General features: G+C 35.6%; 1 protein-coding gene across 1 annotated transcript in view; it reads left to right on the top strand.

Moving 5' to 3' along the window:
- The first annotated feature begins 197 nt into the window (after window positions 1–197).
- STPG2 (sperm tail PG-rich repeat containing 2) overlaps window positions 198–25,788 on the top strand; it is a 446,153-nt gene continuing 420,562 nt past the window's right edge. Inside the window, exons 1-3 of the mRNA XM_029922541.1 lie at window positions 198–306; window positions 8,106–8,218; window positions 18,883–19,047. Coding sequence (XP_029778401.1) covers window positions 198–306; window positions 8,106–8,218; window positions 18,883–19,047 — 387 coding nt within the window. The remainder of the gene's footprint in view (window positions 307–8,105; window positions 8,219–18,882; window positions 19,048–25,788) is intronic.

A 25,788-nucleotide genomic window follows, 5' to 3' on the forward strand; every position in this document is an offset into this window, starting at 1 on the left:
CCTAGGGAAATCTGACTCCAATGAGCAGGTGGGAGTTAGCTCCCTACGGCCGGTCGTCCATTTACTCAAGCTCTACGCGGTCCTCTTCAGACTTGTCACCTTTTGCTGCACACGTTCTCTAGTCGCCTTGTTTTTTTATCCCTTTTCAGAGGCAATCCCTCCCGCCCCGTCCCTCCCCGTCCCTCCCCGCTGTCATTATGTATGATCGGGCTCCCCGTTTCCTCAGATTGACTGAAGGTGGCAGCACTCAGGGGCATGTGGGTCCTGGATCCTACCAGGTACCTTTCCTGAAGCAGCAGGCAAGAGGTAAGAGGTAGGGAAAGGAAAGCATTCTGTGACAGGCACCTGACTTTCGGCCTGCCCCGCTTCTGTGTGCCTGTTAAACGTACTGGTATCACGTCCTAAGTATAACAAAACATGGTAGAGAAAATACTTTCCTTATTTTATAGGCGGTAACTGGTAAAATCTTTTGTCTTATTTTACAGTCAGTAATCATATAGCTAGGACATTTGATGATACAATGGTTGTCTCCATCAAACTTTTGATTGTATAGGTTAGATCTGGGATTTTGATTTCCTGACTCTTGATGACTGTATGAGTCTTTAAATTCTGTGTATTTACTGCCTACTGTTTCTTTTCCTTGTAATCCTGTCTGCCTGACACCTTTGCTACCATTAACCAGATATACTTTATGTACTAAGGTGTGGCTTTTATATTCTATTTAGCAGTATGATTTAAAGTCACTTTTACACCCGATGTGGGGCTGAAACTCAGTACCCTGAGGTCTAGTTGCATGTTCTCTCAACTGAGCCAGTCAGGAGTGAGTCCCCATAACAAATATTTTTCATTTGCGTTCTGCTTTTTCTAGTCTGATGATTTTGTGCAGTTTACTGCCATTCAAACTATAGCTTTTCCCTTGTTAATCTGCATTTTCTCTATTGTTGCACTCTGTATTTTTAAACGAATCCATTACTCTATATGACCGATCAGATTAGGATATTAGGTTGATTTAGGTTTCTTAGGGTGGAATGCAGGTTTCTCATTTGTCCTTGTTTTAATTTTGAATTTTACTGCTTTTCAGCATCTGATAATTGTATCAGTCTTCTTGGAGCCTATGTCTGTATTTAATACAGTTGAGTTGTTCTAAGCATTAACTCCCTAACAATATATGAGCCATCAACCACCACCCAAAACACTTATACCTGTGATGCTTTTCAATCCTTATTTTATTTTGTCACTGTCTTTAAACAAGGCCTGATTCATGGTTAGGACCCAAAAAACATTTGCTATACACTGAATTGGAATCATCCCCCCCCCTTGGCAATCGATCCTTCATTGTCTTCTTTAAAGTTTTTTTTCTAGATGCCTTTTAAATGTTTATATGGTGTGTTTTCCATCCTTTGCTGGTTGCTTTTTCATGTATATTTTCTCATTCAAATCCATAGCTTGAACTACTATCCATATTCTGATTCTGAAGACTTCCAGAAGAAAGACTTCAGAGATATAGGTGAATTATATCTCTAGGATGAACTTTCTTCTGATCTTAGGGGTTTCTTATTGCTATTACATTTTTGGACATCTTTATCTGGGTGGTCGAGTTCATCATTTTCCCCATCATTACTAACCCCTTTGAAAAATTACCTGTCAGTCAGTCGTAAACTTTAAACTTTGGAATTATTCTACACTTTTCTGACTGACCATGCCCATTGCTCATTAAGATCTATTGATTCTATCTTCTCATTGTCTCTCAAATTAGTCTCCCTTCTTCATTTGGCTGCCCTTGACTTTGTTCAAGTCTCATTATTTCTATTCTGAATTAAACCAGTAAAATATTGCTGTTTTTTTCCTATATTTCAGTCTCTAATTTTTCTCTTATGGCTAAAGTGATCTTTCTAAGATATAATTATGTTATTATTTTTTTTAAATTCCTTTTAACACTAAGGTTAAAATCTGAACTACTTAACACAGTTCATAAGATTTTCATGGTCTGATCCTTGACCTGGCCCCCCACATTATATCTCCAGGCACCCGCACCCAACATTTCATCTACATACATATCAGCAGTTCCAACTTTGTATTTGCTAAATTCGTGCTTACTCACCTGTATGCTTCTGCAGCTGCTGATACCTTTGTCTAGTATGCTGTTTCTTCTTTTTTCACTTGGCTGATCCTATGTATTCTTTCAGACTCAGGTGAAGTGAAGTTGTTTTCTGATTATTATCTCTCAGATCCTTCTTTGACTCCTTAATGACTCTTTCCTAGCACTTTGATAGTGTCTTAATTATCTATTAACTCATGTGGATGCCACACTAAAATGTGAGCTTCTCTGGGGGCAATAACCATGGTATTTACTGTTACTCTCGGTTTTTTTTAACTCAATACCATAGGACATAAACGCTTAATTAAAAAAATTACAATAATTCTTGTAATAAAGTTAGAAAAAAGGTCTAATGAGCTACACATAGCAGAATTAAAAACTCATTATATAACTGGTGTGAACTCTGCTTCGACAGCAGTAAGCGAGGTGTTGCAAGGCTCTTCTTTTACTGTTTTGTAAAATTGTGCCTTGCTGACTTGTAAAAGAAACTAGGAAATTCTACGCTTGGCAATGCTGAGCAGCTGCATCCCATTGAGCCCTGTTTTAGCAATATCAGTGACCACATGCTAATAATCAGAAGGTACAGACATCATTTCTGTACTGGATAATTTAAAAGTAGCTATTATAGGGGCATCTGGGTGGCTCAGTCTGTTAAGCATCCAGCTCTTGATTTTGGCTCAGGTCATGATCTCACAGTTTGTGGGATCAAGCTCTGGGTTGGGCTCTATACTGATAGCGTGGAGCCTGCTTGGGATTCTCTTTCTCTCTCTCAAAATAAATAAATAAATGTAAAAAAAAAAGTTGCTATTATCCCTTTCCAAGGTTCATTTGTCTTATCCCTCTGGGATAATGCACTGGACTATGCAGAATTATACATAGTTATTTCAGTTGAGGGTCATGTGTATTTATAGAGTATGATGTAGGAAGAGTAGATGTTGGGACTTTATATAATTTGTTACCTTGAATCACAGATGAACAGAGGATCTGAGAGTCTTAGATCTTCAAAAGAAAGATACCAATGCTTTTCATTCCTAACCTTTCTTTTTTCCGTTTAACCCTTCCTTTTACCGTAGCCTGCTTGGTCAAATGCTCCAGTGTTTATCTTCACGTTTTTCTCAGTAATTTCTTTTCACCACAACCTGCAGACTTCATTGCCCCAGCTTTTGGCCATTGAATCAGAGAGACTCTTTTCAGCCCAGGCTTTGCAGCCTAAGAGGGACGGGACTGAGCTGCTCTGATTTCATGAGTAGGAGAGATAATGGATATTCTAATTCCAGATTAGTGAGAGCTGTTTCTGATTTTCTCACATTTCTCTAAGAAGGAAGCATATTTTATCTTATCAAAGAAAAATTTCCCCAGAGACAGCCACCCTGGTAAAATATGATAAAAACAGAGTCTTTTTTAGTAATGTGACTGCTCCTGGCATTATTGTGGTAAGGAGAATTTAATTGCTTTTTGAACCTAACTTATATAATAAGTGGCACCGTATGTTAGCTGTGTAGCTATGTATTAGATATCTTTATTGGTTCCGTATCAGTTATCTAAGCTGGGTAACTCTGGCTCCTAAATATACTCTTTCCCAGATTTCTTCTTTGATGGATGAGTGATTTGTTTTACCTGCCACAGAAGCATGAGTTGTTTATGGTCTTGTACTTATGCCTATGGGCTTATGCCACGAATAATGAGTTATTAGCCAATCAGAATTTATAGAGACCACCTCAGGAAATGCAGTCTGTATTTAAGTACACAATGGCTATATGTTTATTGGATATGTTGATGTCCCTGAAGATGAGTATGTTTCAAAGATCTAGTTATTGCTTACTTGCTTATTTATTTATTTTAGAGAGAGAGAGTATGAGCAGAGGAGAGAGACTGGGGGAGGGGAAGAGAGAGAGAGAGAGAAAGAAAGAATCTTAAGCAGACTGCGTGCTCCATGTGGAGCCCAAGGCTGGGCTTGATCCCATGACCCTGGTATCATGCCCTGAGCCAAAATCAGTGGACTGAGCCACCTAGGCGCCCCTCTAGTTATTGCTTTTGTGTGAACAATGACCTTTTGCTTTTGTGGCAGTAGCTGTGGCTATAGAACCTGTCCCTTAGTCACATGCTGCCCACCTTCTTTCTCAAAATGTACTGACTTTTATTGCTTCATGCCAGTTTGATTTATCTTCTGCTGTTGGTGCTTCAAACTCAGTATTTCCCGAACTGAACTTTCTCAAATCTTTCCTTCTTCTATATTCCTAATTTTTTCTCTGTACCTGACAGTTTGATTTATTGTTCGTAGTTGGCACTTCAAATGCCAGTATATCCATGCCACAAATCAAACCTTTTATATCACACTCCATCAACCCTAATTCCCCAGAATCTTCTCCTGTATTTTTAGATCTTAATTATTGGCAGCACTGTTTGTAATATAATTGTTTATTTGTCTGGCTTTCCCATTTCTTGAGGCCAAAGATTTAATTTATTCATTATTGTACCCTCACTGCCTCTCCCTGCACACAATAAAGCATTCACTACTGAATGAGTGAGTAATGGTATAGTTTAGAATATCACCCATTGAATTCTATATTTATTGATTAGTATGCAGGGTGCTGTGATAGGGAGACCATCCTGATTTATATGGAATGTCCTAGTTTTTTTAAATTTTATATTTTTTACTTTTTTAATTTATTTAGAGAGAGAAAGAGACAGCATGAGCAGAGGAGGGTCAGAGGGAGAGGGAGACACAGAATCTGAAGACAGGATCTAGGCTCTGAGCTAGCTGTCAGCACAGACAGCCTGACGCGTGTCTCGAATCCACAAACTGTGAGATCATGACCTGAGCCGAAGTCGGACGTTTAACCGACTGAGCCACCCAGGTGCCCCTGGAATGTCCTGGTTTTAGCACTAAAAGTCCTATGTCTTGTAAACATTAAACAGTAGGTATATGTAAAAATTAGGTATACAGTTATGAATAAAACAGGAAAGTCTCTTCTTTCATGGAGCTGATTAGTATAAACATTTTAATTTTCTTGTGGTTTTACTCGAGGTCAGTATTTCATACAAACTTTTAGCCTATTCATTAAAGATTCTATATAAGTAATTTTGGAACATTTCAATGAAGATTTTATGAGTACTAGCTTTCTTCAATATGTGGGGCTACTGTGTTTTTTCTCATTTTTAGATGAATTTTAATGTTTTGTAATTAATTTCATACTTGTTTCAGTAGATTCAGTTAGAAGCTCTGCCATGGTGTTAGGACAGCTGCCTCAGAGCTAGTCTGAACTTAGCTTTTGTTTTCATACCTATCTCACATTACCTCATGTTTGCATGGACCTAAATTCAAAAAAAACCTTTACTTGTGAGATTAAATACTTTTATGCAGAAAATTGCATAAAGAATATGGCACAAAAAGTGAATACTCAAGAAATATAACATTGCCAAATTTTCCTATCAATTATAATAGCTCTTTTCCTCTCCCCTACAGGTAAGCACTATTCTGAGTTTTATGGCAATCACTTCCTTGCTTTTCTTATGGATTATTAAATCCTTTTGATGAAATGTCCCCTTTATCAGAAAGCAGCACCTCTGTTTAGTATTTCTAAATTAAAAAAATTAGAATCTGCTTTGTCTGTTGTTAATATAGTCATTCCAGCTTCCTCTGATTCATGGATGCGTGGTATATCTTTTCCATCCTTTTATTTCTAGCTTCTCTGTCTTTATGTTTTATGAGGATTTTCTGTAGAGAGCATAGAGTTGGGTCTTGCTTTTTTTATCCAGCTGATAATCTCTGCCTTTTAAATTGGGGTGTTTAGAACTTTTCTATTTAGTTATCAATATTATTGTGTTTAAATTTATTCTCTTGCTATTTGTTTTCTATTGATCTCATCTGCTCTTTGTTTCTCTTTTCTTTTTTACCTACCTTCATTGAATGAGTTAATTTTTTTAATGATTTTATCTTCACTACTGCTTTACTAGCTTCTCCTCCTCCTCCTCCTCCTCTTCTTCTTCTTCTTCTTCTTCTTCAAGCATGTATTTTTGAGAGACAGGGAGAGACAGAGCACAAGCAGAGGAGGGGCAGAGAGAGAGGGAGACACAGAATCTGAAGCAGGTTCCAGGCTCTGAGCTGTCAGCACAGAGCCTGACACGGGGCTCGAACCCACAAAGCATGAGATTATGACCTGAGCCAAAGTTGGTTGCTTAACTGAGTGAGCCACCCAGGTGCCCCTACTAGCTACACTTGTTTATTTTGTAGTGGTTGCTCTGGGGTTTACAATATACGTCTCTCACCTATCATAGTCTACCTTCATATAACATTGTACCACTTCACATATAGTATATGAATCTTAACAACAGTATGCTTCCATTTCTCCCATCTCATCTTTTGTGCTATTGTGGCCATATATTTAACTTCTATGTATGCTATGTCACAGTAACTTAAAATATTTTTTGCTTTAAATGGTTACTTTTAAGGGCACCTGGGTGGCTCGGTGGGTTCAGCATCTGACTTCAGCTCAAGTCATGATCTTGTGTTTGTGGATTTGAGCACCCTCCGCCCCCCATCTGGCTCTGTGCTGACAGCTCAGAGCCTGGAGCCTGCTTTGGGTTCTGTGTCTCCCTTTCTCTCTGCCCCTCCCGCGCTCATGCTCTGTCTCTCTCTGTCTCTCAAAAAATAAAATAAAATTTTAAATTTTTAAAAAATGTTTTTAAAGAGGTAAAGAATTGAGAAGAAATGTCTCATGTAAAATTTATTGTTAATCCTATTAGTGTACTTCTCATTTCAGAAGTTTGATTTGGGTCTTGTTATATCTTCCCTCCTTATCATGTTCATCTTTCTTCTACCTTGTTGAATATACAAAGAATATTTATAGTAGATGCTTTAATGCTCTTGTGTGTTAAGTCCATCTTCTTTTATATAGATCTGTTTATTTTCCGTAATTTTCCTCCTGTTTATGAGATATATTTTTCTGCCTTTTGTAAGGACATTTTCTGCTGTGTGCACCATTTATGTTTTTATATTCTGTGGCTTGGTTTGTGTGTGCTTATGTGTGTGTTTTGAAGGAAATCTGTATCTTTCTTTAGTGATAAATAATTTTTGATTTCAGTTGCATTTTAATAAATGTGGGTCTTAAAATAAATACATTATTTCTTATTTAAAAAATATCTTTTCTTATTAGTCAAGATTAGCAAGATTTTAAACTATACAAATTATCATCATGTATTCTCACAGAATTGTATATTTGCCTTTATGTATAAGATTCACACAAATTTTGAGTCCTCACTTTCATTCTTTTATTACCTGTTGAAGATAGTTGCTCTATTCTCTCCCATTGCTCCTTTAAATGTGTTGCTTATGCTATACTCATTTTCCTTGATATGTTTCTTGAAAGTTTTAAATAAATCTTTCAGCAGACTGTGTCTGTCTACTAAATTTATTAAGTCTGTCTAATTTTATGATTACTTGTTCCAACAAAATTTGTATCTTAGGTTTATAAATATTTATTTGGGGATAGGTAATCAAGAAATATTTACCAAGTACCAACTATGTACCAAAGTAAAGAGACATTAATAATTACTTGCTATAAAGTCACTTTAAATTATTTCAATCTAAGCTGTCTCTGAAACTTTATATATATGCTATTTTCTAGTAGGTGCTATTCCAAAATGTAAAACACTGGTCTTCTGAGGATAAAAATATTTTATTACCTAAGCATAACTGACATTTTCATTTCAACCAAACATACCTAAAAGGAAAAGGACTTTGTTTTTTATTACTTTAATATTTTTATTGTTGTTCTTTAGGAATTCTAGTTCTGTAGGTTCTTTTATTTAATAAATATTAATGAACACTCTGCTTTTACATCAGATTTTTTAAAAAATGCAACAACTTATGAGGGTACCCATTAGTTATGAAAATGTAGTTTCAAAAATCGAAGTTACTAAATGATTGTATATATTTTGGATGCTTTTTCTCTGAAATCCCTGGGACCCTATCTTATCTGCCAGCAATATGATTTTACTTTTATAGGTGGCTATGCACCGTTCCTTTCTTTGGCTGCCAGAGAGAGTACTTTTACTATTGCTTCTAAGACTGAGAAAGCTGTTCCAGGTCCAGGACACTATAATGTTTCAGAAGCACAGGTAAATTTATGAGTATAATTGTCTGAGTTAATAAGAATCATGCTTTCTCTAATAGACCAATATGTCATTTATCATATTTTATTTTTCCTTCATATTATCTTCTTTCTCCTTTTAATCCATAATTTGTTATTAGAGTAAGAGAAAATAAGTGTTGCTGGAGTCCAGCTCCAGCAGGTCCAGGGCTCCCTGAAGGATGGAGAGTGTTGGCGTAAGGGAGTGAGAGAGCCTCTGCTTCTTTCTGCTCACCAGGCAGGCATCTCTGCACTGATAGAGAGCCAGCTTTATTTATTGAAAATTGTATGGAGTACAAAACAGGAGTGGCAATTGCCTTAGACAATGATTTCTGATGACAAATTCTTTGATATGTAAAAATTTCCCAGAACATAGATTGGTAGAAAACTCATGCATAACCTTTATCAATAGTGATTGATCTAGGTGACTAGATGCTTATCACATGGGGAAGGAAGGGATCTTTAGTGTTCAAATACAAGGCAATGTTTTTAGCATAGCAAAGGCAAGAGTTAGTTCTTTTGAGAGCAGGGGTCAATAGCCTGTTTTCTGGAGGGGAAGAAAAACAGGTTTCTCAGGAAATGTGATATTTGCTTCTATAATCACAAAAGAAGAAACTCCTATAATATGTTTTTTCATAAGGTACAATTCACATATTTTTAGCATAAGAAGGCAAGTCACTCCTGATCTCAGTGGGCCAGGTGCCTGGGGGGTTGGTGCTCAAGCAGAATTGAGTGGGGGTTGAGTGGGTATAGACACAGGTCGCCATCTGACAGCTGGAGGACCTGGCCTTGCAAACCCGCCTTACTTCAGAGATGGCCCAGCAAAGTGTGTTTAATGCTAATTGCCCAACACGGTGTTCTCCATTACTCTATGTATTTCATAAGACATAAAACATTGTTACATACTTCATGGTTCTTGAGACTCTTCAATGGGAGAATGAGACTATTAAATGAATAATGGTACCTATAAGTTGTGTACATGATCAGGATATTAGAAGGAGGGTGGCAGTAGAGTGAAAGAATTAGGTTTTGTGTCATATTCTTAAGCTATAGCTATTGCCATGGCTCATCTTGTTCCTATACAGTCTCAAGAGTCTGTGACCAGAATATCTTTGATGACCCAGTCATGTTCAGAAGCCATGGATGTAACTCCATATCTTCATAATCATGAACATCATCTTTTACCCTTTTCACATAAATTTTGCATTCATATATAATGACTCCTTGTTGAGCCTAGCAGATCTTTATCGCCTCTCTTGGAGGTCCAGGTGCAATTATGATGCCTTAATTGTTGCATTAGATTTCCTGAATTAATAATAGAAACTATTCTACCAGGACTTTTTGGTTGGAAGGAATAAAATAGATTTTTAAGACAGATACTAGATTTACAATAATATTTATAGGAAGAGTATTTGGGTGGCTTATGGACCTGAAGGATGAATTGAACAGTGAGGTCTGAAGGAGGGACAGGACTAAGACAATTTCAGGTATTTTAGGAGTGAGAACTGCAATAGAGAACTGCGCTTAGGTAACTTAATTCTAGAATTCCTTTCCTTTTGTGTGTGTGTGTGTGTGTGTGTGTGTGTGTGTGTGTGTAACTCCATTCAAGATTAAAATACTCAGCAGGGAGAACCTGATTGGTCCAGTAGTTCCTGGGATAGGGAATCTTATGTTTGGAAGCTCTTTAAAAACCACAAAGTATAGGGGAGATTTGATTGCCACAAGGCTGAATATGCTGCTATGGGCAGATAATAGAGGAAATGCTGGACAGATAGAAAACAACAGATTTTCACTACATTTTACCCCTTCACAGCTCAGTTTTCTTCTCTCTTATGTGCACTATACGTACACACACTTCTTCTTTCCATATATATAATTTTTAAAATGAAATTATTTTATGTATAATTTTCAAGTATAACTTCCCTGAAGGAGCCAAACTAATGTCTAGCTATTGCATTCAGAGATGATATTACAGTGTAACTACCAAATGGATTTCTAGGTTAGGGCCATTTCTACTCTTGTTTTTTCACATTTCTTTTCCAGTTTTCTGCAATTTATAGATTACATGGTAAGTAAATATAATATGAGACACTGTAAAGACATGGTTAGTAGTTTTGACTCTGGAGCTAGACTACTTAACTTTTTAAAAATTTTAATATTTAGTTTTGATATAGAGAGAGACAGAGACAGAGAGACAGCACAAGTGGAGGAGGGGCAGATAGAGAGGGAGACACAGAATCTGAAGCAGGCTGGAGGCTCTGAGTTGTGAGCACAGAGCCTGACGTGGGGCTCAAATTCCCAAAATGTGAGATTATGACCTGAGGTGTAGTCAGACCCTTAACTGACTGAGCCACTCAGGCTCCCCTAGACTACCTACATTTGAAATCTGTCTCTGCCACTTACGAGCTGTGAGGCTTAATCATAACTACTTGATCTCTGGGCTTTAGTGTCCTCATATGTTAAATAGGGATATTAAATTTGTACAATTTTTCTAAGAATTAAATATGTTAGTACGCATTTAAAAATAGTTCCTGAGGGGCACCTGGGTAGCTCAGTCGGTTAAGCGTCCAACTTCGGCTCAGGTCATGATCTCATGGTTCGTGGGTTCCAGCCCTGCGTCGGGCTCTGTGCTGACAGCTCAGAGCCTGGAGCCTGCTTCGGTTTCTATGTCTCCCTCTCTCTCTGACCCTCCCCTACTCATGCTGTTTCTCTCTCTCGAAAATAAATGAAACATTAAAAAAATAAAAAAAGGTTCTTGATTATAGGTATCATCCAATAAACTTTATCTATTATTAGTGCTGCCATTTTATAATAGATGAGGGAAAGAAAGAGAGGGAAAATGAAAGAAAGTGATGTGGGTAGCAAGGAAATGCAGATGGATCTGTTAGTTTCTGTAACTGATCATGAAGCTGTAGGTGTATGTTCCCTGTCTCTTTAACAGGGACTATATCTGGTGGAGTTTTTAGCTTGATGTGGTGACTATAATCTTTAGTTCTAAGAAGTCAGTGGTCTGTTCATAGGCTTCCTTCTCAAATCTTTAAACAAATTTGCTCTTAGCATTTTCACTGGGGGTTATAGTTTGAGGAAGCTCTGCAAAGTGTGTCTCTGTGTTCTTCCCACCACAGTGCTATGGCTCATTAGTCCTACTTTCAGTCCTAGTCAGTGTTCATCACCTCAGCCAATATACTAACTTCCTTATTTTGTTTTCTGCTTTCTGTGATAAGGAGGCTGGAATGGAAGGCATGGTCTCAACTTCCAATTCAGTGGGATATTTATGGCTATTCTCTGGTTTCTTAAACCTTCCAGAATTCTAATACCTGGAGGATAAAAGGCAAAAAAAAAAAAAAATAGTAGTGGGTCATTAGATGCCATTGGAAATGTCACTCTTGCTTCCACTCCATGCCTGTGGCCAGCATATCACGTGTCTATGGGCTTGCTAGTTCTACCAGTAGTACTTTTATAAAGACTGTAACTCCATTCTTCCAAGTGGGGAATGGAATAAAGTATACGATAGATTTCAAACTTGTTAAATATGACAAATATCAGAGTTTGGGGATATTATATTTATACTGATTATAGTCAATTCCTCGTGTAAGATAATATAAAGTGCAATTTAGATCAGATTTTATTTTATTCCAAATTGGGTACATTTCTTGGATTTCAAGAATTAGGAACTAGGAAATGGGCTTTTTAAATGAAATGGATGACCTAAGATAAAAAGTTCTAGAACTCCCTATTTTTGATCTGAAAACTATAAACAAATGCCAAGAGAAGATTGATTTCCTTCATTTAAAAGATGACTATGATTTATGTACTCATTTGCTGTTGATTTTTTTGGTAGTTTTAGGCTAAATTCCTGCAGAACTCTTAGAAGTTCAAGAAATGTGAGTTTATCACTGTTTAAAAAATAAAGTTCATTATTTTAAATGGCTGAATTAGGAAATACATTTAAGATGTGGCCTAGTTAGCATACTAATTCTGTAAATAATTAATATATTGAATAATAATTAAAGTGATAATCTTATTAGAGATTAATGCAAGTGATTAATAACTTATTTAAATCTTTTCTTTTGGAAGCATAGTTAAAATGTTGCTTTCTGCTAGCAGTTACTTAGTAAATATTATTTGGAGACTTCAAATGGAATTTTATTTTATTTTATTTCTTAAAGTTTATTTTGAGAGAGAAAGAGCACATGAGTAGGGGAGGAGCAGAGAGAGAAAGGGAGAGAGAGAATCTCAAGCAGGCTCCATAGTATCAGTGCAGAACCTGACATGAGGCTCAAACACATGAATGGTGAGACCATGACCTATGCTGAAGTCAAGAGCTGGACCCTTAACTGACTGAGCCACCCAAGCACCCCCAAATACAATTTTAAAAGACTGAAAATATGGTTGTAGTTGTGAGGGCCTGTCTCCACTGTATATATTACTTGAAGCTCTTCTAAAAGCAGAACGGTTGGGATTTGAAATGTGTATGCCCCAATTTGTCTTCTCTTTTTGTCTGATCTTGTTACGGTGAATTCACTTTGATTATGGTTGTCACTACTATTGCAAAGTTGGGAGTGAGTATACTTTTTACCTTTCTAGCTCTTGCCCAGTTATGGGAAAAATCACTTTTTCTCTTTGCCTCCTTCAGCATATCTGAAACATGATAGTTTTTTTTTCAAAAGGAAGTTTTCTCAGAAAACAACCTAAGTGAAATTAAGAAAATAAAAGAAGCAGAAGAATGACATGTCCAAAGTACAGGTTTCTGAGCCTCTGGATAGATGATTAGCCTAGTAAGTCATATACCTTATTCTGTTCAGATCCCTTTTCCTAGAGTGAATCCCACTTCAAAGCGTCAGTTCAGATTTCACTTATGTTTTCCTGGTTCTAATTCTCTTCTAGTCTGTGGTCTGGTTTCTGTGTGGAGATACCATCTTGTTTCTTCCTATGTAAGTTTGGTTCTAGATGTGGAGATCTCTTCTCTGGACCTAAATAGTTACTTTCATATTTCTCACTATCTAGGCCTAGTAATAGATATCCAGATTATGTTTGACTTTGATCTGAGAAATACATCTCACTAGAGCTGAATGATAGGATATTGTACGTAATACAGTACATGGCCTCACTCTTTGGATGAGACTCTGCCTTCTTTATTGTCGGGAGATAGCTGGCATTATAGTAATTCTTCAAATAACGATAGCATTCAGAAAAAAGCACAGAACCCAAGAAGTAGTAAGGCTATTTTTTTTCACAGATTTTCATATAAAATGTATATGAAAATTACATTACCTCATAATATAATTTTTGGGTCATTTATCCGACATGTTGTAGTTCCTTTATAACCTCTTATAAAATCAGTAGAATTGGTAATCATGAATTATGAATAATTGGAAAAAAAATTCCTGGTTACTTTCTACCAGTTAAAAAATCAGATTAATTTTATTATCTTCTGTTGTAGTTCAATGTAAATTCAAATTGCAGTGTGAAATGTAAGATCATAGAGACTATAGTAATGGTTTTCAAATAATCAAGATTTTATTAAAATGTTTTTAATTTATTTTTTGAGAGACAGAGAGACAGTGTGAGCAGGGGAGGGTCAGAGAGAGAGGGAGACACAGAATCCGAAGCAGGGTCTAGGCTCTGAGCTAGCTGTCAGCACAGAGCCCAACTGGGGCTTGAACCCACGAACTGTGAGATCATGACCTGAGCCGAAGCCAGACGCTTAACCAACCGAGCCACCCAGGCGCCCCTCAAATAATCAAGATTTGAGGAGCTATTCTCCTTTCACATGATTTTACTTTTTATCTAACTTGTAATGTTAATGTTTTTGCAAAATCATTAAATTTTATTATAGGTCCAAACTCTTTTCAAAATAGGAATTATGATCTCATTAAAACAGTTATTAAGTAGTGAACTGGTGACCCAAAAATATAATTTTGACTCTTTTTAACAGAAGATCTCATGTATTTCTTTAAAAATTTTTTTTAAAGTGTTTATTTTTGAGAGAGGAGAGAGAGAGAGAGTAAGCAGGGGAGGGGTAGAGAGAGAGGGCGACACTGAATCTGAAGCAGGCTCTGCATTCTAAGCTGTCAGCACAGAGCCTCCAACGGGGGGTGGAACTCACAAATTGTGGGCTCATGATCTGAGCCGAAGTTGGATGCTTAACTGACTGTTTCGCCATGGTGCCTCTATTTTGTGTATTTCTTAAAAGCTGAGGGGTGCCTAAGTGGCTCAGTCAGTTTAGTGTCTGATTTCAGCTCAGCTCATGATCTTGCAGTCTATGAGGTCAAGCCTCATATCAGGCTCTGTGCTGACAGTTCAGACCTGGAGCCTGCTTCTGATTTTAGGTCTCCCACTCTCTCTGCCCCTCCCCCACTCATGCTCTGACTCTCCTAAAAATGAATAAATCTTTAAAAAAAATTAAGAAGGTGGAAATAGCTGAATAAGATGCAAACTAGACACATCAGTTAATGGTGATTATGAACAACTGACATTTATATGCCATAGGTATGTGTTGGTAAGTGAATAACTTAAAAATTGCTGATCAATCAAATGCCACTATTACTATGAACCATTTTTTAAATGATTACACTATGACTGTTAATTAAAACTATATGATGGAATTTTATCTGAATTCACTGGCTATAACTGAGTTGATTATTTTCTGATTCCAGAGAATCCAGACATGTGGCATGGAGAGCTGTGGGAGATTCCTGTACCTTTTCTGCAAAAATAATGTGTAAAACTAATCTGAGCATAGAACCAAGCTGTTAAAAACACACACAAAAAACCCAACCAAACAAAAACCCATGCTTTTGCCACTAAGCTTACATAAACATCCCTAGAAATGGCTATATTATCCCTATAATTCATGAAAATAATTAATCCTAAACAAGCTTGGAAGGTTTGGTTTTTCCCTGCAGTGTGAATACCAATTTTTTAAAGCACATTTCATAGGTGCATATTCTCCAGAGGCCTGTCAGTATACACTCTTTATTCCTGCTCTGCAACTTTGAAGATTCCTTTGTCTTGATTCCTGTTATAAAACTGAGTTTTTTATTCTCTTAGAGTGTCCTAAGCACAGTAAATTTTTGTTTGAGTTCAAAACTATAATTGTCATCCTCTCTCGTTGTCCCCTTTTACTAGAATGATGTCTTCAGTTAAGAGCCTTAAATTTCTCAAGTTGGGTTTTAAAACTGTTTGTTCATATTAATATCTAAAATTTACCAGATAGGTATTAATTATAAAATGCTTCTTTTAATTATTTCATATTTTTCTCTCCAATTTAGTATAATGTAAAAGGAGGCCATAGTTTACAAAACCGGGAGGAGCGTTTTAAGAAGTTTGTTTCAGATGGTCCAGGACCAGCAAGCTATGATCGGTTTTATCACGGAACATCGGATATCATGAACAGAAAAGTACTACAGGTTAAAGAGCATCTTCAATCAGTATGTTCTATTTTAAATTATGCATCTGACTTTTTTTAGTTAAAATAGAAAATGTTTAATGTTTTATGTGGTATCTTTAAAAAACTTTACTATAAAAATTCGGTTTATTAGCATTTATATTGTAGTTAATTAAATAATACTCAGTGTTTATAATCTAGTTTTTATCATATTAACAACTGGCTTCCCTTTTGCTTTTGATAAATCTATAATCACTTCCAGTGTCTATTGTGAACTGAAAGTCAGGGATATTTTAACCATATGAAACTCTGTGATAAGTATTGTTAACAATACAGTGAAACTTAAAACATGATTCCTGAAAAAAAAAGCTTAAAATTAGAGGGGAGATATATAGATTACTACTAATGCAAGATGAAATGGGGTAGGTGCTAAATGAATGACCATGTAATTAAATGCCATAGGAATTTGGCCTTGAAGAAGGGGGTTGGAATATGCATTCCAGGCATGGAAAACTATGTGAAAGAAGATAGAGAGGTAGGGTCTATGGAGGAAAGTGAGAAGATTATACTGACTGAAGTGAAAGATTTGTGTAGAGTACTACCAGGTGGTATGTTTAGAAAGGTACATTTGTGTTCTATAATAAGTTTTACACCAAAGTCCTACCCCTTTGAAATAAATAATCTAGAAGATTTTGGTCATGCTTTATTTAGAGGGTTGTCTTTTCTCTTTCTATAACTCCTTCACATAACTCATATTAATTAAATTTTAATCTGCTTTGTTTAGGGGAACATACTTTAGGGCCAAGTATTCAGTCAAATAATTCAGTGCAATGACAATGATGTTATAAGTATATTTAAATATCAGCTATTTTTTGTGTGGTGACAAAGTAAATTTTCATGTACTTAAATAAGGATTTATCAGACCTATTTTTGGTTTTATTAAGAAGGAAGTGCTTATTTTATTAGGCATTAAATTAATGTTTTTACATTTTCTTAGTGACACTGTGTGATATTTTCTTTTGAAAAGTAGCAAGTCATTTTTTTCAGACTTATGAATACTTTTTACCTGACACATTAGGAATTTCTTTCTCTTTCTTCTTTTTTGAATCCTTCCAGTTATGAAATAAATAAGTCATTGAGATGAAAAGTACAACATAGGGAATATGGTCAATAACATTGCACAATTTTATATGGGGACATTTGGTAACTGTACTTACTGTGGTGAACATTGTGTAATGTGTAGAATTGTCAATCACTATGTTGTGAATTTAAAACTGGTATTAGATATCTTTTCAGTGACTATGAATACTAGACATAATACTAGTCACTGATAATACATAGAAGACAAATCACTGCTCTCTGGGATCTATATTTTAATAGGGAAATAATGAATGTAATTCAGTAAAAAACAGTTGATCCCATGCTTTTTTTAGTAAACATACAATAAAATGTCTACTAGTAGCCCAGATTAGAGAGTTTTTGGATGGAATAGTGATAGCACAATCAAATTGGGTCTTGAAGAAGGATTCACTAGAGAGGTAAGAAGAATGGGAAAAAAACAGTCCAGGTAGAAAAAACACCTGATTAAAGACATTGAAGTATTTAATGGTAAGATACATCTGGAGAAGAACAAAGTTCTTTGGAATATTTGGGGTACAGGATATAAGGGAGAAAAGTAGGAATAGAGGATGGAGAAGGAGGTAGGGGCTGTATTTTGGGAAGTCTTGACATCATGCAAATAATTTTTGCACGTAGTGGGAGAAGCCATTTAATACCTCCTGTTTTAATTTGGTAATCAGTCTCATAAGTATCACTTAAACTACTTAATAGTTGTCTCTAGTGGTAAAAAGAAAAGTAAAATTCTGCCAGTGATAGTATGTTTATAACAGAATTGTCTGTTGGGCATGCATGTACTCAACTATCATTTATTTCAGAAACAACAAAGGATCAATATGTTCTTTTTTTTAAAAAATTTTTTAATGTTTTATTTATTTTTGATACAGAGAGAGACAGAGCATGAGAGGGGGAGGGGCAGAGAGAGAAGGAGACACAGAACCGGAAGCAGGCTCCAGGCTCTGAGCTAGCTGTCAGCACAGAGCCTGACGCGGGGCTCGAACCCACGAACGTGAGATCTGACCTGAGCCGAAGTCACGGCTTAACCGACTGAGCCACCCAGGCGCCCCTCAATATGTTCTTAAAATTTTTTTGTTGTGTGTATTTATTTTAAAGAGAGAGAGAGAGAGAAAGAGTGCGAGCAGGGGAAGGGCAGAGAGAGGGAGAGGGAGATAGAGAATCCTAAGCAGGGTCCCCACTGTCAGTGCAGAGCCCAACATGGGGCTCAAACCCTCCAACCACAAGATCATGACCTGAACCAAAATCAAGAGATGGGCACTTAACCAACTGAGCTGCCCAGGTGCCCTATCAATATATTCTTAATAAGCAATTTTACAGATAATTAAGTCATTTAAATGCCAGTATTTTATTTGCTATATTTTATACTAGTATTTCTGTTATATGTTATTTTTTGTTTTATTGAAATTATGAAATATTTTACATTAAAGAAAATTTTGAAAAAAGGATAATTACCCTAAAATGCCTGGCTCTAACTTTGAGAATTTTGTTAAATTTTTTATAGCTCCTTTCAGTTTATCATTAAATCACATATGATTATTACTGAATATGCTTATATTAATTTCATATATCTTACATACTTATAGGCATCAAGTCTACTTTCTATTTTCATTTAGTATTATGTCATAGACATTTTCCTTGGTATCTAGTCAGCATAATTAGGATATTTATACAAGGCATAGGTAATATGGAGATAAATCTGGAGCTGGGAAGGAATGAATCCAGAAAATGTTGCAGGAAAATATGAAGTTCATTTTTGCCTGGCAGCTATTATGATAGCATGGCACAAATAACCAGTTTGAACTGGTGACTGGTGATGTGACTATAGGAGTGAATACCTATTTTTAGCATCAGAAATACTTGTTTACTAAGCAAGATAAATAACTGAGCCAAGTGAGGGATGCCTTACCTCTTAAGGTGGCTTTAGTAGTAATATATATTATCTTAATTTATATGATTAGGTGAAACTTGAATTTACTCCTTTAAATTACCTTCATAGAACAAACCTTTTTGGTTTATATATGAAACTCATTAATTCAATATTTAATAATTGCCTTTTAGTAAATTTTAATATTTTCTTCTTCATTCTTTCTCTTGCCTCCAAGCAAATAATAGAAAATATTTTCTTACAGAAGTTTTCAAGGGCACCTACAGTTTCCAGAAGTGTTGATGTTCCTTCGATTCCTTCTTGTGGACGATCATATGGTTATGATATAAATGAGGATGACAGTATTATAAAACATATTCCACCTGCTAGTGACAGCACACTAGGTCCAGCATACTATAAACCTCGATTTGTAAGTATAATGCATTTCCTATTTACAATCAAAAGATTGTTTATAATTATGCATGTTAGTTAATATAACAGTAACTGCACTAATAAACAGACCCTCAAATTCAATGGATTAATTTAACAGAAATTCTTTTTTATTCTTGTTCATATGACTATTCCTTATGGATAAGAGACTTTCCTCTATGTAGAGATTCAGGGATACAGGTTAATTCCATTTGTTACTATCATCATCAAAGGGCTTTGGTTCATCTGCATCCAGCTGGCAGAAAGGGAAAATCCCACTGCTAGTGGGAGGATTTTGTGGCCAAATCTGGGTGTTAAAGCTCAGTTATATGGACATACTTAACTGCCAAGGAAGTTGGGATATATAGTCTAATGATATCTAGGAAGAAGAGGTAATAGGCTTCACTTACTAGAAGTCTCTGCTACCTGGTATAATCATATGCAATACATAGAAATTCTTTTCCTGAATTTGAAAGGGAAAAGAGAATTTTTCTACTAAAGGAATTTGAATCTGATAGTGTAAGCATTATTTATTTCACAAATAGTTGTTTAAAAAGATAAGGAACTTGCTATAATATGCTTGATACTTTAATTAAAGAGAAGTTCCTTATCTTTTTAAACTATTTGTGAAATAAATAATGCTTACACTATCAGATTACATTCTTTTTTATAGCTTAATACTATTCTACAGCATATATATACACCACATCTTCTTTTTCCAATCATCTGTCAATGGACACTTAGGCTTCTTCCATAATTTAGCTTTTGTAAGTAATGCTGCTATAAACATGGAGTGCATATATCCCTTTGAATTAGTGTTTTTGTATTTTGGGGGTAAATACCCACTAATGCAATCACTGGATCATAGGGTGGTTCTATTTTTAAGTTTTTGAGGAAACTCCATATTGTTTTCCACAGTGGCTGCACCAGTTTGCTTTCATGGGTATCTGTTATTATGTTTGTACTATTGTATGTGTAGTTATATAAATTATAATTGATATATTAAATTTTTTTTTCATAATACAAAGTATCTAAGACCCCAAATGCCCCAGTATAGCCACAATCCAAAGGTACTTGAGCCTAAGCCCAAAGATGGAGATATATACAAACAAAAAAATTTAGAGTATTGAGAGTAAGGGTCAAGCCAAACATGAAAATACCTATTCTTCACCCAAAGTGTCTCTCTGTTCAGCCTCTCCTCAAGTCTATCCTTAATTTTGGCCATTTTCCTCATAGGGGTAGCTTTTTGCAGATATCATAAAAGTATAAAAATACAGCAAGACCAAAGCACTATGTACTTCAGCCTTATAATTAAGTAAAACCAGACATACCATCCATATTCATGCATAATTCATATATTTCAATTGACTGAATGGAATTTTGGCTCATTTTTGGCCAACTTTGAAACTGAAAGCCTGCATGGGGTGTCACTGCTTCAGACTATCAGTGGATGAGTTAGAGATCCATACTTACTTTTTGTCTATCAGTATATTAAAAACTTTGAGTTTATGCTGATACCTGATTTTGATAATTATGTTGTGGTTATAAAAGAGAATGTCTTGTTCTTAGGAAATTCCAATTCAGTACCACAGGTTTGTTCTAGTCTTTCCTTTTTCATGTTTGAGAAACTTATCATTCTATTATTCTCACTATATTTACTTATTTTCTTAGTTTGATAAAACACTGAAAGGAATTTCTTTGTTAATCTATCACTGCAAAAAACAGAGTTGACAAAGTACAAAGCTCTTACCTGTAGATGACCTTGAGGCTCTATACAGGCAGGAAGTGAAAGCTAAGGCAGACTTGTAAACCAGCTACTTGAACATTGAAGGTGTTTGCAACACATGAAAAGAGTTCCGCTGCAAAGGTTGGAGACAAACTGGTTCAAGGTATTTAAAGAAATACCTTGTCCAACCTGGGTCTAACCATTACCTGACCACTTAGCTAAACAGTCAGACTTCAGTAGACACATGTGACAAAGAATACAGAACCTTTAGAAAGTCCACTAACCAAACAGCAACAAACCTTTAGGTGGCAGGGGGAGATTCTGATTTTCAGTGTTGTAACATTTTATTATCTAAAACATGCAATTTTCAACAAAAAGTTCTGAGAGATACAAAGAACAATAAAAATATGGCCATATGTAGGAAAAGAAGCAATCAGTAGAAACTATTCTTGAGGAAGCCAGTATGTTTGACTTATTAGATAAAGTTGTTAATTCAGCTATTTTAAATATATTCAGAGAGGTAGAGGAAGGTATGTCTAAAGAAGTAAAGGAAGATATAAGAACAGTGTCTCACCAAGTAGAATATATCAATAAAAAGTTCAAAATTATAGAAAGAAATCAAGTAGAAATTCTGGAATTGAAAAATATAGTTATGAAAATGAAAATTTGCTAGAGAGATTCAGTTGTCTGGTTTGCCACTTGTCTAGTTTCGCCGCCTCCGCCGGTGGGGTGGTAAATCATTGCCGGTTCGTTCCTGAGGGAGGGAGAGAGAGTAGGGCAGGAAGGGGAGCACAGAGAGTGAGGCAAGACAAGCGTTTCTGATCAAGCCTCCTCTTTATTGAGAAAACACCGTATCTTATAAAGGTTTGGAGGTGGGAAAACAAGGCAGCTGACCTGGGTCGGTTGCTAGGAAACAGGGTTAAGGGATTAAGGCTGGAGTAAAAGAGGAACCAAACTAAAGTGTTTTGGCACAGCGCCTGAAAGGCTGATACTTCCCTGCCTGCAGGCGGTTGATCTTTGATCTTCTGGCTTCTCCTGACAGGGAGTGGTGCTTCCCTGCCTAATCCCCATTTTTCTGGCTCCCCACATTCAGTAATAGATTTGAACTGACAGAAGAAGGAATTAGCAAACTTGCAGACAAATCAATTGATACTGTGCAGTCTGACAAAAGGAAAAAGAATGAAAAAACATTAACATAGCCTCAGAGACTTTGGGAGACCATCAGGCATACCAGCATATGCATAATAATGGAAGTCTCAGGAGAGAAGAAAAAGAAAGGGGTGGAGAGAATATTTGAATAAGTAAGGGCTAGAAACATCCCAAATTTGCTGAAAAATATTGATCTACATGTTCAAGAAACTCAATGAATTCTAAGCAGGATAAAAATAAAGAGATACATTACAGTCAAACTGTTGAATGACAAAGAAGTGTTAAAAGGAACAAGAGAAGTGACAAGGAATTCCCCAATAAGATTAACAACTGACTTACTAGAACCTATGGAGGCCAGAGGGCAATGGGATGATAGAGAGCCTTAAAGTGCTGGGAAAAAAAAAATTCAAGAATTCTATTCTTGGAAATTGGGGCTGAAATTAGGACATGCTCAAACAAACTAGAATTCATCTCTAGTATTTCCCCTAAAGGAAATAGGGGCAGTCCTTCAGGCTGAAATGAAAGGTTATTAGTAATTCAAATCCACATAAAGAAATAATGAACAATGATAATGGTAAATATATAAGCCAGTATTATTTTATTTTTAGCTTGTGACTCCTCTGATGCCTATTGACTATGGAACATAGTAAAAATGATACATTTTCTATTCAAATATAGATGTTTTAAGACCTCATGGAGTGCTGCATGCCTTAAAACAAGGTTACCTCTAGAAATATGGAGAATAAGGACATTGTGAGTTAAAGATGTGTCTTTTATTTTCACCCTGAGATTGTGCATTTATTTCTGACTATGAGTCTTGTCCCATGAGTATTTTGCTCTCTCAATACCATACCTGGTTTTCTAGGCCTTGACTATCCCATCATCCGATTAATAATGTCAAAATAATTAGATTTCATCAACAGATAGCACCAGTATCTTAGATATTTGAGGAAGATGCTTAGAAGAATAATGGGGATAAATTTTTAAAGTTTTGCTGTGAAATTATTGGACGTCCTATGGTCTAATAGCAGTACATACTGTCCAAGGTAAAAAGTTATGAGAGATAGTGTAATAGAATATACTGCCTGGGTTTGTTTCTTCACTTTACCACTTACTCGGTATTTGTTCTTGGCCAGGTTACTTAAACTTTTTTTCACAATAGTGATAGAATCATTAGCTTAGAAATCAGTTCTCTGAGTTCCTTTAACATACATCTCAAAATGGTTGTTGTTTCTTTATAATTATACTTTATTTATACACTATTTCTTTGTTTTGAAATAATCTATCATCTGTTTGAAGACCACAGCTATGCCTCCAAGCTTACCTAGAGGTACAAAACCTTTTCCATATATGGCTCAACATTACTTTGACATACAAACTTTATTTTCTAACTTTTCCTTAAGAAGAAAAACACATTCCAACAGACTACTATGAAATTGATACTACAGTAACGTTCATTTAAATCTTACCAAATTTCTGTTGATTCTATATATCTCTTAGGCTGTTTTTTGAGATAATATAATATATGGGCTCAGTTTCTAGATGTATTAATAGAAAATTAAGAAAATAATCTAATAGATGTGTAATTATTTTGGTTCTTCCCTGATTTGGTAAATAACATCTACTGAAGATATTTTATGTAGCATTTAAATAGAGAAGAAACTCTGAAATTAACAGTTATACAAGACTCAAGCCAACACATGATACGTTTTAGCTGCAAATAATCAGTAAAGAAAAATTCTATGTATAAATTACTTTGTATAACATTTGAATTATAAAATTAGTAGAAATCTACTTTTCAGAGGTGGATTTCACCAGCTTGAAATTTCAAAAGTTTGTGGTTTGGAATTATGGCACTGACATTTGCTAATGGTAACACACTGGGAACTACCTATGTGCTGCCATGCTGGAGAGCAGTCCATTAGTGCTTGAATTGATGCACTTTGAGATTTTTAATTCTTCACAAATTCTATTTCCATACTTAATTATGGAAAGGACATGGTGGAAAGGTTGCATAGCCCCTTCTTCATACATTTTATTGTCAGTGGGAGTGGCAGTTAGTAATTCTTCTTCAAGTTATATTACAACATTCACTTAAAATAATGCAGCTCCATGCTGAGTTTGCTTCAATTAAGTCATATTTTATTTGCTAATGATTTTCCAAGTTGACAATGACCTTGAAATTGGTATTGTCAACACTTCTTGACATAGAGAGAGTATGATTTAGAGTTAAGAGTGCATCAATTTATTTTTCATTTTCTGTGTTGCATTTTTAAGAGGCTTTTAAATTAAATTTCAGTTTGAACATTTACCTGAGTAACCTCTGCAGTCAGAGGTTAGTGAATTAAGTAGTTGTCATTTCACATGGCTTAGGTGAAATGAATTTTAGTACATACACAGGAAAAGGATTTTGCTAATGTGTTGAATGGTGAGTATGTACATGTATGCATAATCTTCCCTTCTACTAGATTACCTGTTGTTAAAACAGCTGAGCCACAAAATCACAACAGTGGAAATTAACCTGAAGAAAGCTTCTTAGACATAATTCTGCTCAAGATATTGAAGTGCCATGTTAAAAGAATTAATATAAAACTCTAACATGTATTTTTGAGGCTTCAAAAATGCAATGTAAGATAATTTATCAAAATGCTATTTTGATTGTATTGATTTTAAATCAATAATGTTGATTTAAAAAAAACTATAGGCTCTAGTAAATAAAATCGTAGATGTGCTCCTGCCTCATATATAAAAAATATCTAACACATCTAATATGGCTATTTTAGAACAAATTTCTACATTTGTGTACTTCATTTCTTATTATGCCAAAAATCTGCACAATTATGACATTTGACTTAATTTCTAAGTAGAAATAAAGTACAGAACAAATGGAGATATTATGCTTTGTCTGCAAAACTGTATATATACTTTGAAATTTATGGCTATATTAGGTAATTCCACGCGAAAGATGATCTAGAACACTTACTTTAGTGAAAGAAAGTGTTGTGTGGATTGCCATTCTTTCTTTTCCTGAGGGTCTATAGGGTGCAGCAGTCTTTGGAATAACCACTGGCCTGAAGGAACAGGCTGCTTTTCAGCTCCCCTGGGGGATGCCTTGGTTTCTTCCAGCATTCCTCTACTACCATCTGCAGCTCTGCTGGATGTGTCAGGCTGTGCCATTTTTCTATGCTGTCTGTTCTGCTCGGTGTTACAGAATTTGTCTCTGCACCCAGATCTAAAGCCTTTGCATGGTCTGACTGCCTTATTCTCTTTTATGTTACACTCAGAAGTGCCAAAGCAGTCTATACTCTTTGTTACAGAGATTGATGAGATAGCTCTTTCCATTTTTATTCATATCTCTGTTCTTTCTCGTACTGACAGAGATCTGGGCTTGGGAATTATTGATCAACTAGAAAACCTACTTATGACTATAATCATAGTAATAATATCATCTTACTTTGATATAGTGCTTTATAGTGTTGTAGCTTCATAGTATGTTAAAGCTGAACATTCATAGTGAAAATGGGAAAATGTTTGGACGATCTGACTGCCTTACTCCCTTTTGTGTTATGCTCAGGAGTGCCAAAGCAGCGCATACTCTGTGTGTACGTACGGACGTACGTACTCTATACGTATACTCTCTGCTCTTTGTGTAATAGTTCATTAGAAGGGATCTATACATTAATAATCTAAGTGCATTGAGACCACTTAATAGTGCTCAGAATATTCCTTGTGAAAAATAAGGATTAATCCTTTTTTATTCATATAACAAGTTTTTCCAGACTTCATTGGATCGTGAATACTAAAGAGAGTCACAATTTTGTTCATAACTCAAATATAGGTATGTTGTCTCCTCGTAATGATGTCGAG

Source organism: Suricata suricatta, chromosome 1, assembly GCF_006229205.1.
Source record: "Suricata suricatta isolate VVHF042 chromosome 1, meerkat_22Aug2017_6uvM2_HiC, whole genome shotgun sequence".
In the NCBI taxonomy this organism is placed as follows: Eukaryota; Metazoa; Chordata; class Mammalia; order Carnivora; family Herpestidae; genus Suricata; species Suricata suricatta.